Consider the following 18,435-nt stretch of genomic DNA (forward strand, 5'->3'; position numbering starts at 1 on the left):
ATCCACCCTTGAACACCATTTTGTTGTAAAAATTTTTAATGTAAATGCTGATCAATTTCTGATATATATTTTTATTAGTGTCAGAGCTCCATTTTCTGATGAAAAACTGCTAATCCTCTCCATAGATATAGAGTTTAAAGATAAAATTCTGCCACTTGAAGGAGCTGGAACTCCATAATAAAACAAATTCGCGCTTGGGAGGTGACACTTTTCCTTTTTCAGCATGTTCTGTATGGATCTAGTCCCATTTAAGTTGTTACCAGTATCATTTTCTCGTTACATGACAGCACAGCCAGAATGGCTCAATATTATCTCTGACGCTGAGGCAAAAATTGATTCTGATCTTATATGGAACTGTGCAGCATCTGGAAAACCCCGTCCTACGATCCGCTGGTTGAGAAATGGAAAATCAATAACATCACAGGTGAGGAAAACTTGACCGAAAATGTATGTGTTTAGAATTTTGTCACCAGGCAACTGACTGTATTATAGTATTATAGATAAATATAGTTATGTGGAGGGTGAAATTCTGCTGTAGCCTGTACAATGCACGAGAGACACGAAGCTGCTAGTAGCTAAGACAATACACACCGAGTCTCCTTACTCTGGGGCATGCCCCAAAATTGTGGAACTAAGTGCTTTTTTGGGGACAAAACTTCAGGACCATGTTCCAGCCTAAAGGGATGGTCTTCTCTGGACAATCCCTATTAGTTCTTCTGATGGAAATTGATAGATAGTGTAAAGGATCTGCCAGGCACAGCTTCGGGGTTAACGCCCATAGATAATCAGTCTGCACCTGCTTCTATGTCTGTGAGACTGACTCCATCTTCCACCACTCAGGGTGGCAGGCTTAGGAGTGGGAGAACCTATCACAGCCTGGCCAGACGGAGCTAGCTCCCGCCCTCTGTCTATTTATACCTGCCTTTCCTGTTCCTCCCTTGCTTGTGATTCTTCTGCAGCTTCTTGTACCATTGTCCTTGCTTCATATTGACCCCGGCTTGCTGACTACTCTCCTGCTCTGCGTTTGGTACCTCGTACACTCCTGGTTTGACTCGGCTTGTTTACTACTCTTCTGCTCTGCGTTTGGCAGCTCGTACTCTCCTGGTTTGACTCGGCTTGTTCACTTCTCTTGTTGCTCACGGTTTTGCCGTGGGCAACTGCCCCTTTCTCCCCCTAGCTCTGTGTACCCTTGCCTGTTTGTCTGTCGTGCACTTATTGAGCGTAGGGACCGTCGCCCAGTTGTACCCCGTCGCCTAGGGCGGGTCGTTGCAAGTAGGCAGGGACTGAGTGGTGGGTAGATTAGGGCTCACTTGTCTGTCTCCCCACCCCCGTCATTACATAATCACAAGCCAATACCTAGTCTACCCTGGTCCCTGACACCACTATGGACCCCCTTGAGACCCTGGCTCAGCAAATGCAGGGTCTCTCCCTACAGGTCCAGGCCCTGGCTCAGAGGGTCAAAGAGCCTGAATGCTACCATGGTAGTCCCCCTCACCTCACCTCTTGAACCCCACCTCAAGTTGCCGACCGGTTCTCAGGGGACCGGAAGCCTTTTCTCTCCTTTCGGGAGAGTTGTAGGCTCTATTTTCGTTTAAAGTCCCACTCCTCGGGTTCTGAGAGCCAGCGGGTGGGTATAATTATGTCCCGGCTCCAGGAAGGGCCCCAAGAATGGGCCTTCTCCTTGGCTCCTGACGCCCCTGAACTTTCCTCCGTTGACCTTTTCTTTTCTGCTCTCGGACTCATCTATGACGAGACTGACAAGACTGCTTTTGCCGATAGTCAGCTGGTGACCTTACGTCAGGGTAAGAGACCTGTTGAGGAGTATTGCTCTGACTTTAGGAAGTGGTGCGTAGCTTCTCGGTGGAATGACCCTGCCTTAAGGTGCCAGTTTAGGTTGGGTCTGTCGAACGCCCTAAAAGACCTGCTAGTTAGTTATCCCTCTTCTGACTCCCTAGACCAGGTTATGGCTTTAGCGGTACGACTTGACCGACGTCTCAGGGAATGACGACTTGAACGTCTTGATGTTTTCTCCTCTGACTCCCCCATGATGCCTCCCGAGGTTCCGTTGCTTCGTTCCTCCCCGGAAGAGTCAGAGGTACCTATGCAACTCGGGGCCTCCGTGTCCCCCCAACAACGTAGAGATTTCCGCAGGAAGAATGGTCTCTGCTTCTACTGTGGGGATGACAAGCATTAAGTGAACAACTGTCCTAAGCGTAAGAATGCAGCCGGAGAACTTCCGCGCCTAAGTGATCATCGGGGAGGTCACTTGGGCGCACAGGTATTTCCCGTAAATATGAAACGTAATAAAATCTTGCTTCCCTTTCAGGTCTCTTTTGGTGGTAGGTCTGCTACCGGCAGTGCCTTCGTGGATTCAGGGTCTTCTGCTAATATCATGTCTGTGGAATTTGCTATGTCTCTAGCTATGCCTTTGATTGATTTGCCTAAACCTGTCCCGGTAGTGGGTATCGACTCCACTCCTCTTGCTAATGGTTATTTTACAAAGCATACCCCTGTTTTTGAACTCCTTGTTGGCTCCATGCATTTGGAGCAGTGCTCTGTACTGTTAATGCAGGGATTATCGTCCGATTTGGTTTTAGGCCTTCCCTGGTTGCAGTTGCATAATCCCATGTTTGACTGGAATTCTGGGGACCTTACCAAGTGGGGTAATGAATGCTTGACGTCATGTTTTTCTGTTAATTCTATTTCTCCCCCTGAGGTGGTGAACACGCTACCTGAGTTTGTTCAGGACTTCGCCGATGTTTTCTCTAAGGAGGCCTCCGCAGTGTTATCTCCTCATAGAGAATATGATTGCGCAATCAATTTGGTACCAGGAGCTAAGCTCCCTAAGGGTAGGATATTTAATCTCTCTTGTCCCGAACATGAAGCCATGAGAGAGTATATCCAGGAATGCCTGGCCAAGGGTTACATTCGCCCCTCTACTTCTCCGGTAGGTGCTGGCTTCTTCTTCGTAGGGAAGAAGGATGGTGGTCTTAGGCCATGCATTGACTACCGAAACTTGAATAAGGTCACTCTAAGGAACCAGTATCCCCTTCCTCTGATTCCTGATCTCTTTAATCAGGTTCAGGGGGCCCAATGGTTCTCTAAGTTTGAACTACGGGGGGCGTATAACCTTATCCGCATCAAAGAGGGGGATGAGTGGAAGACTGCGTTTAACACGCCCGAAGGTCATTTCGAATACCTCGTCATGCCCTTTGGGTTGTGTAATGCTCCCGCGGTCTTCCAGTATTTCATAAATGAGATTCTAAGAGACTACCTGGGGTTATTTCTTGTAGTGTACCTTGATGACATACTTGTGTTTTCCAAGGACTGGTCCTCCCACATTGAGCATGTCATGAAGGTGCTCCAGGTCCTTCGAGAAAACAAACTGTTTGCTAAGACCGAAAAATGTGTGTTTGGGGTGCAGGAGATACCATTTTTGGGCCAAATCCTCACTCCTCATGAATTCCGCATGGACCCCGCCAAGGTCCAGGCTGTGGGGGAATGGGTCCAACCTGCCTCCCTGAAGGCGTTACAGTGCTTCCTGGGGTTCGCTAATTATTACAGGAGGTTTATTGCTAACTTCTCGGTCATCGCTAAGCCTCTTACGGATCTCACTCACAAAGGTGCTGATCTCCTCCACTGGCCTCCTGAGGCTGTCCAGGCTTTTGAGGCCCTTAAGAAGTGCTTTATCTCGGCCCCGGTGTTGGTTAAGCCCAACCAAATGGAGCCATTTATCGTGGAGGTTGACGCGTCCGAGGTGGGAGTGGGGGCTGTCTTGTCCCAGGGTACCAGGTCCCTCACCCATCTCCGTCCCTGTGCCTACTTCTCCAGGAAGTTTTCACCCACTGAGAGTAACTATGATATTGGCAACCGCGAACTCTTAGCCATTAAATGGGCATTTGAAGAGTTGCACCACTTCCTGGAGGGGGCTAGGCACCAGGTAACGGTCCTTACCGACCACAAGAATCTGGTTTTCCTAGAATCTGCCCGGAGGCTAAACCCGAGACAAGCTCGTTGGGCGTTATTTTTTACCAGATTCAACTTTGTAGTTACCTATAGGGCTGGGTCTAAAAATGTTAAGGCTGATGCACTGTCACGTAGCTTCATGGCCAGCCCTCCTTCGGAGGAAGATCCTGCTTGTATTTTGCCTCCAGGTATAATCATTTCCGCTATTGATTCTGATTTAGTCTCTGAAATTGTGGCTGATCAAGGTTTAGCTCACGGGAGCCTTCCTGAGAACAAGCTGTTTGTTCCCCTGCAATTCCGGCTAAGGGTACTAGGGAAAATCATGACTCTGCACTATCTGGCCATCCAGGCATCCTGGGTACCAAGCACCTCATTGCCAGAAACTATTGGTGGCCTGGGTTGCCTAAAGACGTTAAGGCCTACGTCGCCGCTTGTGAAGTTTGTGCAAGGTCCAAGACTCCCAGGTCCCGACCAGCGGGCTTACAATGTTCTTTGCCCATTCCCCAGAGACCTTGGACCCATATCTCCATGGATTTTATCACCGATTTGCCTCCATCTCAAGGCAAGTCGGTGGTGTGGGTTGTAGTAGACCGCTTCAGTAAGATGTGCCATTTTGTGCCCCTCAAGAAACTACCCAATACTAAGACGTTAGCTACCTTGTTTGTCAAACACATCCTGCGTCTCCATGGGGTCCCTGTCAATATTGTTTCTGATAGAGGGGTACAATTTGTTTCATTGTTTTGGAGAGCCTTCTGTAAAAAGTTGGAGATTGATCTGTCCTTCTCCTCTGCCTTCCATCCTGAAACTAATTGCCAAACTGAGAGGACTAATCAGTCTCTAGAACAATATTTAAGGTGTTTTATCTCTGACTGTCAATATGATTGGGTCTCATTCATTCCCCTCGCCGAATTTTCCCTTAATAACCGGGTCAGTAACTCGTCAGGGGTCTCCCCCTTTTTCTGTAATTTTGGGTTTAATCCACGGTTCTCTTCCGTTACTCCTGGTAGTTCCAACAATCCCGAGGTAGAGGTCGTTCATCGAGAACTGTGCACAGTCTGGGCTCAGGTTCAGAAGAACCTAGAGGCGTCCCAGAGCATACAAAAAACTCAGGCAGATAGAAAACGTTCTGCTAACCCTTTGTTTATGGTCGGGGATCTGGTGTGGCTATCGTCTAAAAATTTGCGCCTTAAGGTCCCGTCCAAGAAGTTTGCTCCCCGGTTTATAGGGCCGTACAAGGTCATTGAAGTCCTCAATCCTGTCTCCTTCCGATTGGAGTTGCCCCCATCTTTTCGAGTACACGACGTGTTCCATGCCTCCCTCCTTAAACGCTGCTCGCCGTCCTTGGCTCCCTCGAGGAAACCTCCGGTCCCTGTTCTCACCCCTGAGGGGGCAGAATTCGAGGTGGCCAAGATTGTGGACAGTAGGATGGTCCAAGGCTCCCTCCAGTACCTGGTCCATTGGAGAGGATACGGGCCTGAGGAGAGGACTTGGGTACCCGCTCGGGATGTTCACGCTGGGATATTGGTCAGGAGGTTTCACCTTCGTTTCCCCAGTAAACCAGGTCCACTTAGAAAGGGTCCGGTGGCCGCTCATAAAAGGGGGGGTACTGTAAAGGATCTGCCAGGCACAGCTTCGGGGTTAACGTCCATAGATAATCAGTCTGCACCTGCTTCTATGTCTGTGAGACTGACTCCATCTTCCACCACTCAGGGTGGCAGGCTTAGGAGTGGGAGAACCTATCACAGCCTGGCCAGACGGAGCTAGCTCCCGCCCTCTGTCTATTTATACCTGCCTTTCCTGTTCCTCCTTTGCTTGTGATTCTTCTCGTTTGGTTTCCTGGCCCTGCTGCAGCTTCTTGTACCATTGTCCTTGCTTCATATTGACCCCGGCTTGCTGACTACTCTCCTGCTCTGCGTTTGGTACCTCGTACACTCCTGGTTTGACTCGGCTTGTTTACTACTCTTCTGCTCTGCGTTTGGCACCTCGTACTCTTCTGGTTTGACTCGGCTTGTACACTTCTCTTGTTGCTCACGGTTTTGCCGTGGGCAACTGCCCCTTTCTCCCCCTAGCTCTGTGTACCCTTGTCTGTTTGTCTGTCGTGCACTTATTGAGCGTAGGGACCGTCGCCCAGTCGTACCCCGTCGCCTAGGGCGGGTCGTTGCAAGTAGGCAGGGACTGAGTGGTGGGTAGATTAGGGCTCACTTGTCTGTCTCCCCACCCCCGTCATTACAGATAGCTTTGCCATAAACCACCAATCTTTTATTTACTCATGTTGACAATAAAAACATAAAGAAGTCCTTTTTTTTTTCTGATTAATATATTGGAACCTCTTGCTAATACAAAACTCTAGTTAATATTGGCATTTTCTGTAATTATTTGGTGGAAATATTTATTTATTTATGATATTTTTTTTTTTAAAGACGTTATTCTAGAAATATAATGACTTCAGTTGTATTTTTTTTCTTTGAAGTCAATAGAAAGTAATATTTACAAAAATGCAAGAAAAGCATAATGATGGGAACAAAAAGGGCACTTAAATGTCCTGTTCACACTATTGTAACATCTGTTTCCTGTGGTAAAATCCTTTGTGTAACTTCTTTAACATTGATGCAGTTCATGCACAGTACAATTGCAGTAATAACAATGTGGCCTCTAATAGGAAATATTTTTCAACTTTGAAATAGGCACGAATAGAAGTGAGCAATGGGATACTGAAAATCGCCAATTTAAATCTAAATGATTCAGGCATGTACCAGTGTGTAGCAGGAAACAAGCATGGCACCATTTATACAAGTGCAGAACTCAATGTCCAAGGTAAGATATAGAAGTAAAATAACAGAACACTTACTAGACACTTTCTCACAATACCATATTGAAAACTAAAACCCTCCATAACATCAGTTTCTTTCTAACATTGTCATCTCCCCAGGGACCATATAGTAAATATAGGAAATATCATTATATAAGTCTACGGTCAATACAAGCGTTCAAGGGACCACAAGAAAATGTACATTATAGTATTGCTCTAATAACATTTATTCTTCTGCAATAAAGGTTTATTGATCATGTCATTTTAATTTTGGCCACAAGATGGCACTGCAATAAATCACTGTCCATTCTCCTACTTGTGGCAGTGAAGTGTCCCTCCTAATCCTGGCCTTCTTTTCATATCTCACTCCCTGAGGCCCCATGCACACGACCGTAAAAACGCCCGTAATTACGGGTCCATAGACTTCTATTGGCCAAGGGTACCTTCCCGTTTGCGTACGGGAAGGTGCCCGGGCCGTTAAAAAATATAGGACGTCCTATTTCAGGCCATAATTACGGCACAGGCAGGCCCATAGAAGTCTATGGGGCTCCCGCAATTACTGGTGGCTACGTGTGTACACCCGTAATTACGAGAGCGTTGCTCGGCGACGTCAGGGGATTTCAACTTTTGAATAAAGAGAAGCAGAGAAAATGGCGTCTGAGCCATCATGTGACATCATTTCCAGCCCCCTTTTTTTACAGGTCCGTAAATACGGGTGGAATACGGGTCCGTAAATATGGGTTAAAAATGTGTGACAACGGACCCGTATTTACGGCCAGTATTTATGGGAGGGAAAAAATACGGTCGTGTGCATGGGGCCCTAGCCTGTCATAACAGAGGAAAAACTGCCAGCCGTAACATCACTCCGTAACCCTTTGTACCCCAAAACTTGCTATGGTGCACAATTTATTCTACTCCAAAGCTGCCCAAATGCAGCACTATTTTGTTTGTTACAATGACGACCACTACCACGGACCCTATTATATCTCAAAGGGCTCTGTCAGGCGCCATTGGTGTTCATCGTGCAACAGATCTGGCACTCAGGCTATTTCGTTCTTCTGCACCTTTGACAGAGCAGAACAATGGAATTGACAAATGCAGAGTCTAAGGGTATGTTCACACGCAGTGACCAAAAACGTCTGAAAATACAGAGCTGTTTTCAGGCGAAAACAGCTCCTGATTTTGAGACGTTTTTGTAGAAATTCGCGTTTTTCACTGCGTTTTTTACGGCCGTTTTTGGAGCTGTTTTTCAATAGAGTCAATGAAAAACGCCTCCAAAAACGTCCCAAGAAGTGTCCTGCACTTCTTTTGACGAGCCGTCATTTTAAGCGCTGTATTTTGACAGCGACGCGTAAAATAAAGGCTCGTGGGAACAGAACATCGTAAAACCCAGTGAAAGCAATGGGCAGATGTTTGTAGGCATATTATGGGTGTTTTTTCAGGCATAATTCAAGGCGTAAAACACTCGAATTACATCTGAAAACAGTGCGTGTGAACATACCCTCAAGTCTTAGCCTTATGGTATGTCCAATGTCATCTATTTTCTCTAAACATCTAGAGCTTCATTCCTGCTTTTTATGTCTTGCAGTATGATCTTGTCTACAATTCTACTCAATAAGAAACTTACTCTTTTCCTTTTTTTCCTTATCTTTGCCCCGAAGCTATGGCGCCTGACTTTCGTCTGTCACCAGTGAAACCTCTGATTCCTGCAGCTCGTGGTGGGGAAATCACGATACGCTGTAACCCACGGGCTGCCCCAACCCCAGTAATCGTATGGAGTAAAGGGACTGAACTTTTACGGAACAGTAGCAGGTAGGGGGCATGGTTCAAAAACAAAGCTTCTCTTATTGAGTCTTGCGTTGTACGTACTGTAGCAGGTTCATATTCGTGAATACAATTCTAACAATTAATCTAACATCTCTTGTTAACAGGATCGCCATCACTGCTAATGGAACACTAATCTTGAAGAATATCTCTCGTGCAGATGAAGGGAACTATACCTGTTTTGCAGAGAATCTCATGGGAAAGTCCAACAGTACTGGCATCCTTAGTGTGAGGGGTAAGATACCTTTGTATAAAAGTACAAGCAGTACAGTATTGTCTGTCTGAGGATGTTAAGCAAAAGATTTGAGTAAAATATTTATATATGAAAACTAGAAAATATACAAAGTAACATAGTAGGGTTGGTCAATGACAGAAGTCCATCTAGTGCAACTTACTCTACTGCAGAGTTTATAGAGGAAGGTAAAACAATCTCCACCAGGCAGAAGATAATAATCCTCATCTTAGGGAAAAAATTCTACAAGCTGCGTACTGGCACGGCTAAAGACACAGCATCTATATGGCAATGTCACATACAGTTTTTCTGTTGACTGAGAATTCCCACCTTTTTTTTCCAGAAGCTACAAGAATTACTTTGGCTCCTTCAGGATCAGACATCAACGAGGGGGACGGTGTTACATTACAATGCCATGCTTCCCATGATCCTACCATGGACCTCACATTTACATGGGAACTGGATGGAATGTCCATAAATATTGAGAAGGAGGAAGAACATTATCAAAAAGTTTCAGGGGTGAGTGACACCTAACGCTTGTTTTCATATACTGCATTCATGTTCTGATTTAAAGCAGATCTGTCACTAGTTTAGTAATACTCTATCCCCTAGCTAATCTAATAAGCGCTGTCACACTGATAATGCTAGTTAAATTGTGTCCAAAAAAGTTTATTATTTTAGAAGTTATGAGCTTTTTTTTTAATGTTCTGGTGGAATATGAAAGAGGAGATTCTAATCTTTCATATGACACCAGGATCGCAGTTCTATCTGTGAAACAACCGCAGATATCACCAGTTGAAAACACTGTCGGGAATGGAAGCTGTATACTATATGATCACGCTGTGTTGCTGGGCAGGGAAGGGGGAGAAGCTGTAAGCTGATTGGACAGAGTCATACAGAAAACATTACACCGCCCAGAGTGAAAAGAAAGAGTCACCTCCCATTTGGCAAGTATAGCCAAATTAGCATATTTAGAAAAATGCTCATAACTTTGCAAATAACTGTAGTTATCCGCATCATACCGCCTATTAGATTAGTTAGGAGATAGAGAATTAATAAACTAGTGACAGAGCCTCTTTAAGTATATAGGTAAACTACATTTTGTCAGGTATAAAATATTCTTATTTTGTGTCTACAGGGCAGACTAAAAACAAAGATACACGTTACCATCCGCTCTCCCCTAGTGGTGGAGTCCAGTTCCAGTGTATTATTGAATGGATCCCTATATGCAGGGTAATGAACATACAGACAAGCAGTAGTCAGTCTTCTATTGCTTGTCTGTATGTTCATTACCCTGCACATAAACCAATCACGTTCTCCGAATATATTCACAGCGCAACCAATCTGAAAGTTTACAGTGCTTGGGAATAAGTGACTGGGGCAGAAGAGGATGGAGGCGCAGCCTTATATAGTGGATCGAGCGGGTTCCCCAGCAGCATTTAAAAAAAACAGGATCCTGACCTGTCCACAGAGTTTAAGGCAGCACAGAGTATTTCAGGAGCCGTGTTCTGCTCCCGTAGGTAAACGGGGTAGCAGCACTACGAAGACCGCACAGAGAATTCACCGGCGGTCAGGATAGAACGTAGCAGCTAGATGAAGGGAACACACCCAGCTGCTAAGTGAGACACAGCAGGGCGCGCTTCCAACACAACCGTGCCGTTAGCTATACAGCTGACGGCTGTCAGCCGTGCAGTAGGATCTTGTGCGGGGTGGTACTTGCCAATCATGTGAAGGTGTTATTGAGGACAGGAGTGGAGGAGAGGTAACAGACTGAGAGCTACGTAATGGTAAGAGCAGAGTTCACAGCAGCACAGAATATTTCAGGAGAGGAGCGTGCAGATGTTGAGGAGTGTATGACGCTGACTGGTCACTGATTGGTCAGCGTCATACACATAAACACGCCCAGTTAAAAACACAATCCATGCCCAGTTGGACATAACGAAAAAAAAAATGCACAGTTGTCCATGTCAAAGCTCATTTGCATAAATATAAAATAGCTCATAACTTGGCCAAAAATGAACGTTTTTAAAAAAACAAAACGTTGCTGTTATCTACATTGCAGTGCCGATCACATGCAATAGGAGATAGGAGTTTGAGAATCTGGTGACAGAGCCTCTTTAAAAGTTCAGCCTCCTCCAGACCAGTTACACGCTCCAAATCAACTTCGTGCCTGCATTAGACAGCTGTCTTAAATGGTCACCTGTATAAAAGACTCCTGTCCACAGACTCAATTAATCAGTCTGACTCTAACCTCTACAACATGGGCAAGACCAAAGAGCTTTCTAAGGATGTCAGGGACAAGATCATAGACCTGCACAAGGCTGGAATGGGCTACAAAACCATAAGTAAGACGCGGGGTGAGAAGGAGACAACTGTTGGTGCAATAGTAAGAAAATGGAAGACATACAAAATGACTGTCAATCGACATCGATCTGGGGCTCCATGCAAAATCTCACCTCGTGGGGTATCCTTCATCCTGAGGAAGGTGAGAGCTCAGCCAAAAACTACACGGGGGAACTTGTTAATGATCTCAAGGCAGCTGGGACCACAGTCACCAAGAAAACCATTGGTAACACATTACGCCGTAATGGATTAAAATCCTGCAGTGCCCGCAAGGTCCCCCTGCTCAAGAAGGCACATGTAAAGGCCCGTCTGAAGTTTGCAAATGAACATCTGGATGATTCTGAGAGTGATTGGGAGAAGGTGCTGTGGTCAGATGAGACTAAAATTGAGCTCTTTGGCATTAACTCAACTCGCCGTGTTTGGAGGAAGAGAAATGCTGCCTATGACCCAAAGAACACCATCCCCACTGTCAAGCATGGAGGTGGAAACATTATGTTTTGGGGGTGTTTCTCTGCTAAGGGCACATGACTACTTCACCGCATCAATGGGAGAATGGATGGAGCCATGTACCGTCAAATCCTGAGTGACAATTTCCTTCCCTCCACCAGGACATTAAAAATGGCTCGTGGCTGGGACTTCCAGCACGACAATGACACGAAACATACAGCCAAGGCAACAAAGGAGTGGCTCAAAAAGAAGCACATTAAGGTCATGGAGTGGCCTAGCCAGTCTCCAGACCTTAATCCCATCGAAAACTTATGGAGGGAGCTGAAGATCCAAGTTGCCAATCGACAGCCTCGAAATCTTAATGATTGATGATCTGCAAAGAGGAGTGGGCCAAAATTCCATCTAACATGTGTGCAAACCTCATCATCAACTACAAAAAACGTCTGACTGCTGTGCTTGCCAACAAGGGTTTTGCCACCAAGTATTAAGTCTTGTTTGCCAAAGGGATCAAGTACTTATTTCTCTGTGCACAATGCAAATAAATATATATAATTTTGACAATGTGATTTTCTGTTTTTTTGTTTTTTTTAATATAATCTATCTCTCACTGGTAAAATTAACCTAGCCTAAAAATTCTAGACTGTTCATGTCTTTGACAGTGGGCAAACTTACAAAATCAGCAAGGGATCAAATACTTATTTCCTTCACTGTATATATTCAGTGAAACAAACGCTTATCTAGTCCAGATTTTTTGTGACAGACTTTCTGTTCCACTATGTATAATTCATACTGGCCATCTTCGAGAAGACCACCACCCTAGAAGACCACTTTCCAATTCAATTTTGAGTGGTCATCTCAAAGAGGTTTTACTGTAGTTGATTTACATTTTATAGGTGAGGAGGGATAAATCGGGTTAAGTTCTAGGTGTACGTGTGTGTGTGGGGGGGGGGGGGTACCAAACGGAATATTTGCCCTGGGTGTAGTGAAGTCGAGCTACAGCTTTGCCTAATGTGGTCATTGTTTTTGTTTTCTGAGTTGAAGGGCTTTCCTCCTAGTACTAAACATTTCATAATCATGCCATGTTTAACCATTTGAAAAAAACCTAAACTTTTCATGCATCATATCAGACTACCAACGCTATATGATATCACAGCTGATGTAAAATCTATGTTTAGGGATTGTTGTATCTAGTAAATTCATTATTCATTGCAGAATTCATATGATAATTTATATATAATTTGTACTTTATCTCGAAAAAGTCTCCAGTGTAAGGGTATGTTCACACGGCTTATTTTCGGCCGTTTTTCGGGCCGTAAACGGACGAAAAAACAGCTGAGAAATCGGAAGCAGAACGCCTACAAACATGGCCGCGTAAAAAAACGGCCACGAAAAAGAAGTGCATGTCACTTCTTGGGACGTTTTTGGAGCTGTTTTTCATAGACTCTATACAAAAACAGCTCCAAAAACGGCCGCTAAAAACGCGGCTTTGAATAAAAAAACGTCTGAACATCAGGAGCTGTTTTCCCTTCAAAACAGCTCCGTATTTTCAGACGTTTTTGAGTTTGTGTGTGCACATACCCTCACAAGAAGTAGAAAAGATAGATTTCATGCAGTTTGTATACCCACGTGAGGCCGCAGTGATACCACCATCGATTAGACGTAGACTCTTGTGTGTGGATAGCTTTACATGTAATACATTCATAGTAACAGTGTGTCTGATCAATGCATTTTTTTCAGGATGAATCTGTTGGGGATCTTCATATTATTAATACAAAGTTGCGGCATGCTGGGAAATACACATGCACAGCCCAGACTGTGGTGGATCGAGCCTCCGCTTCAGCTTCTCTGCTTGTGCGAGGTAACAGTGGGGTTTGCGTCTTTGTGATATCTTTAGCAAACTTCACACTTCACTACGTGTAATGATAAAGATTGACATTGATAATCAATGCGTCTTGTTGAAGATTTTACATTTTTGTAATATAATATTAGAAGGTTAAGTTATAACAGAAGCTCTGATGATGAATTTCTAAATCCTTAATGGCACAGCCTTTTTGACAAGATTACAGAAGTCAACAAAACACTCAAATAAAAAAATGTATTATTGGCATCCCAAATAACCTGATAAGTACTTAAAGTTCAGCAGAAATATATTCCCCTGCCACTCTATGAGCCTCCCAAAGATTAAAGGGGTATTACGGTTTCAACAAATAAAGGTTATTCATAGACTAATGAAAAGTTGTAGAGTTTTTCATAATTTCTGTTTCAATTCCTCAAGGATTTTAAGATTTCTGCTTGCAGTAATGGTTGCTGACCTATGATGAGTGTGCTCCTGAATGGCAGGACATTGTCGCATCAGAATGAGCATACTTGCCTGCTGATCGTGTGGGCATATCAAGTGTATCCATGTAATACGATAAGGAGCAAAGCAACTGCTGTAACACACAGCCGCAGCCCTGCTCTAACCGCGAAGATCAGAGTGACCTCTGATCTCCGCCGTTAACCTCTTGTATCCCGTGATCAACCCTAATGGCGGCATTCAAAGGGAAAGAGTAAAGAGTGGTCCACCCTTTGATCGCGTCACAGGGAATCCTGGTGATGCGCTCGAGGAACATACCTTCTATGGGCAGACAGACTGGGGTCTATTGAAAGACCACAGGGCTGTCTGACCATATTTCCTGTTGTTAGGGATTACTTAGATATGCCCTAACAGCTGCCTCTGTACTATCAGCACACAGGCTAATCTACTGACGTATAGATACTGTATGTGCCAGTAAAATTAAAATTGTATTTAAAAAAATAATAATCAAAAATTAACAAAAATACAATTATTTTTTTATACAGATTTATAACATGGTGTATGAAAAAAATAAAATAAAAGCTGCATCAGAGCTTTCTGCATTTTTCCAAAATAAAAATTTATATAAATTAAACGATAATGTAAATGTACCAAAATATGACGCCTACATAAAGTAAAAATCACCCCGCAAAAAACAAAGTCTCATACAGCTGTGCCGCACAGAAAGGGTATGTGCACACGTAGTGACCAAAAACGTCTGAAAATACGGAGCTGTTTTCAAGGGAAAACAGCCCCTGATTTTCAGACGTTTTTTGAGCAACTCACATTTTTCGCGGCGTTTTGGCAGCGTTTTTTACGTCCGTTTTTGGAGCGGTTTTCATTGGAGTCTATGAGAAAACCGCTCCAAAAACGTCCAAAGAAGTGTCCTGCACTTCTTTTGACGAGGCTGTATTTTTACGCATCGTCGTTTGACAGCTGTCAAACGACGACGCGTAAATGACAGGTTGTCTGCACAGTACGTCGGCAAACCCATTCAAATGAATGGGCAGATGTTTGCCGACGTATTGTAGCCCTATTTTCAGACGTAAAACGAGGCATAATACGCCTCGTTTACGTCTGAAAATAGGTCGTGTGAACCCAGCCAAAATAAAAAAGTTATAAGCGCCGGGAAGCAAGGAGGAAAAATAAAAAAATTGTTCTGGTCCTCAAGGCCAAAATTAGCCCGATCCTTAAGGGGTTAAGTGTTAACCATCATCTTTTACTTCCAGTAAATAAAAATCTGTTCTAGTCATGTGATGGACACACATGGGCTCAGCTCATTATTTACAGTACAGTTATCAGAGCTGTGTCTTGTAACAAGCCACGAACCTAGATGTGGATGGACCAGGAGTGATTTTTATCCACTGGAAGTAACTAATGAAGGTTCCTATTCAATGACAGTAAGCAGAGTTCTTGGAAACCTTTTAATTATACAATAAATAAGCTTGTTTTGCTGAAACTATAATACCCTTTTAAATATTAAGGCCTCATGTACACGGCCGTGCCCGTAAACACAGGCCGTTATTGCGTGCTCGGCCGACGGCCGCGGAGAGCCACTCACATTGTTGGCCCGTTCTCCCATACAAAGTATGGGAGCACGGAGCATAAAAAGCTAAAGATAGGGCATGTCCTTTTTTTTTTTGGTACACCTCCACGACCCGGACACCTTCCCGTAAATAAACGGGAAGGTGTCCGTGGAAATAGAAGTGAATGAGTCCGTAATTGCGGACCAGAATTGCGGTCCGCAATTACGGATGATTTTTACGGTCGTGTGCATGGGGCCTAAGTGTGTGCCATTAAAACACCCTAATGATGTTTTTCATCTCTAGTCCACAAGTACCCCAACACGTTATGTTTTAACTATTTCCCATTAAGGGACTACATACTGATGCAGCGACACTAACCTGTGAAATACTAAGAAAATCCTCATAACATGATCTGTTGTGGGTGCTTGAGGACCAGAAACACTGCATTAAGATATTACATGCCCAACATATTTCACTAAATATTCATATTACCCATGGGCATGGTTTACACTAACCAATCTTTCTTGAGACAAACATATTTCTCAGTAACCGGGCTTTGGGTACCTTTATTTAACGAGCAAAGCACCTGTGAAACCCACACCTCCATTCCCATCTCAATTGAAACACCTATAGCCAATTAGCTCTTGGAGCAGTCATTAACACAAAGGTTCAGTTACTTTTTCTCCCTAAATTTTGGATGTTTACTTAATGTGCTCAATAAAAGGCATGAACGGTACAACTGTTTGTGTGTTATAAGTTTAGTTAGATCACGTTAGTCTTTATTGGTGACAATCGGACCACATGTTATTAGTAGTCAATTCAGAAATGCAGGTAATTCCAAAAGCTTCACTTACTTTTTCTTGCAACTGTATGTGCTTGTGTTGAATGTTTTCTTTCATGTGGCTTTCTTTATACAGGTCCCCCTGGACCACCAGGAGGTGTGGTAGCAAGAAATGCAAAGGAATCAAGCATTCAACTGAGCTGGAGTCGAGGTTTTGATAACCATAACCCGATCAGTCGTTATACAGTGGAGGTGAAAGAACCAGAGAAAGAAGAGTGGAAAAAGGCACGAACAGGTCAGTGGTACTTGATTATTATAAGTGGAAAGCTAGAACTACACAACAATTTCTGCTGCATGCAGTCCAGCAGTGGTGGGAGATGTCAGATGAATTTAAAAATTTATCTGAAGAAACATTGACTTGTAGCAGTTTTAGTGCAGACAGCTGCAGAGGTCAGACAACAGTATGCATTGGCACAGTTGCCTGAATATCTAGCATGTAGTCTTTGGCTTGTGGGAATGACAAAACCGTTAGCTCAGTATTGTCTCCAAGCAGCCAGGAATGTTTTTCCTAGACACAGAGCACTAGGAAGAATGGTTTGATAAAGTTTCCGTCATCCAATGCATGGAGGAATTTCTATCTTTTACACCTGAGGCAGCTATTATCCGTACCATCACCTGGTGGGAAATGGTGAGGGTTCAGAAACTTCCATGAAAATATCCAACTAACTTGTGGTAATAGACTTCTGTGCGTCCCAATCTATCTCCACTGGTCTAAATTGGGGATTTCACATGATTGCTAGGAGACATTCTCTCTGTGATCCTTCTCTCTTTCGCGCTTACTTCATCGCTCCCTCCTTTCTCAGCCTTCCGTTTAATCATCTCCATGATCTTTTTTTTTATTCCTTAAAAACTGGATATTATAATTTATGGGACATGATGATGACACATTTTTTTCGGTCTATGGTACATTACGCACTGTGATCTTGCCTTATTATGCTTCCCAATTCCTAGTTTTGGTTGTTCAAGTTTGAAAATTTTAGAAAAAAACAATAGACAGTACACCTAAAGAAGAGTGTAATCCTCCACCTTTTCGCAGTGTGTTTATTTTTTATGTGAACTCGGATGTCTCTTTTTTTCTCTACAGATCCTACCACAGTGGAGGGAAACGCAGAATCTGCTTTGGTGGTAGGCCTGACGCCATGGACTGACTATCTATTTCGAGTTGTGGCTAGCAATATCTTAGGAGCTGGAGAACCTAGTGTTCCATCAACTGTAATAAGAACAAAAGAAGCTGGTAAGTAAAGTGTAATAATTTCTTCTCTGCAGTGTCAGGATGAGTTCACACGTGGTGGACACACTGCGTAATAGCACGCGGCGCATCTGCCCTGTCTGCCGCATGGAATTTCAGGCTAAAATGCGCACCAAACTGTGGTGCAGTTTTCCGCCTGGATTGTACGCTGCAAAAAACTGCAGCACTAAAGCCGGCCGGCCTCCTGGAATGACGTTTCATCCATGTGACCACCGCTACAGCCTGTGATTGGCTGCCGCGGCGGTCACTTGAGATGAAGCGTCATGCCAGGAGCATGAAACACAGACTCCTAGGTAAGTTTAATTATTTTTTATTTTTCAGAGTTCCTTTTTTTGCAGTGAGATCGCGGCGAATCCGCCGCAAAAAAACGGAACAACTACTATTTGATACGGGATTTACATCCCCATTGAATTCAATGGGGAAATCCCGCATAATATAAGCAGCGTTTAATTAAAGATAATTACATGCTGCAGAATGAATTTACGCATGACAGGTCAATTTCTGAGCGGTATTTACACAACGTGTGGATGAGATTTGTTCAATCTCATCCACTTTGATGCTACTGTATTTGCTGCGGATTTTCGGCAACTAATTCCATTGCGGAAAATCTGCAGTATTTACGCAACGTGTGAACTGGCCTTTGGTCCGGGTCCACATGTGGTGTATACGCTGCAGATTTTCCATGCAGAAAATGGTCCACGTTTACAGTAGCAGAAAAATTTTAATTAACCAGTGACGCAAATTTAAAATCTGCAGCATGTGAATTTATGTTGCGGAATCACTGCAGGATTTGTTGTGAAGTTCAAAACCTGTAACAAATGCCATTTGTTGCGGATTTTTCTGCAGATAAGCTGCTTATCCGC

The 18,435-nt window shown here is 44.0% G+C and overlaps 1 protein-coding gene across 2 annotated transcripts in view; it reads left to right on the forward strand.

Annotated features, from left to right (window-relative positions):
* The window catches only part of CNTN2 (contactin 2), a 67,775-nt gene that overhangs the window by 35,630 nt on the left and 13,710 nt on the right, over window positions 1-18,435 (forward strand). For both annotated transcript variants that reach the window (XM_075853776.1, XM_075853777.1), the window contains exons 9-16: window positions 288-424; window positions 6,651-6,780; window positions 8,437-8,587; window positions 8,707-8,834; window positions 9,175-9,350; window positions 13,359-13,479; window positions 16,400-16,558; window positions 17,408-17,557. In XM_075853776.1, the coding sequence (XP_075709891.1) occupies window positions 288-424; window positions 6,651-6,780; window positions 8,437-8,587; window positions 8,707-8,834; window positions 9,175-9,350; window positions 13,359-13,479; window positions 16,400-16,558; window positions 17,408-17,557 (1,152 nt within the window). The remainder of the gene's footprint in view (window positions 1-287; window positions 425-6,650; window positions 6,781-8,436; window positions 8,588-8,706; window positions 8,835-9,174; window positions 9,351-13,358; window positions 13,480-16,399; window positions 16,559-17,407; window positions 17,558-18,435) is intronic.

The sequence above is a fragment of the Rhinoderma darwinii genome, chromosome 2 (assembly GCF_050947455.1).
Source record: "Rhinoderma darwinii isolate aRhiDar2 chromosome 2, aRhiDar2.hap1, whole genome shotgun sequence".
NCBI lineage: Eukaryota > Metazoa > Chordata > Amphibia > Anura > Rhinodermatidae > Rhinoderma > Rhinoderma darwinii.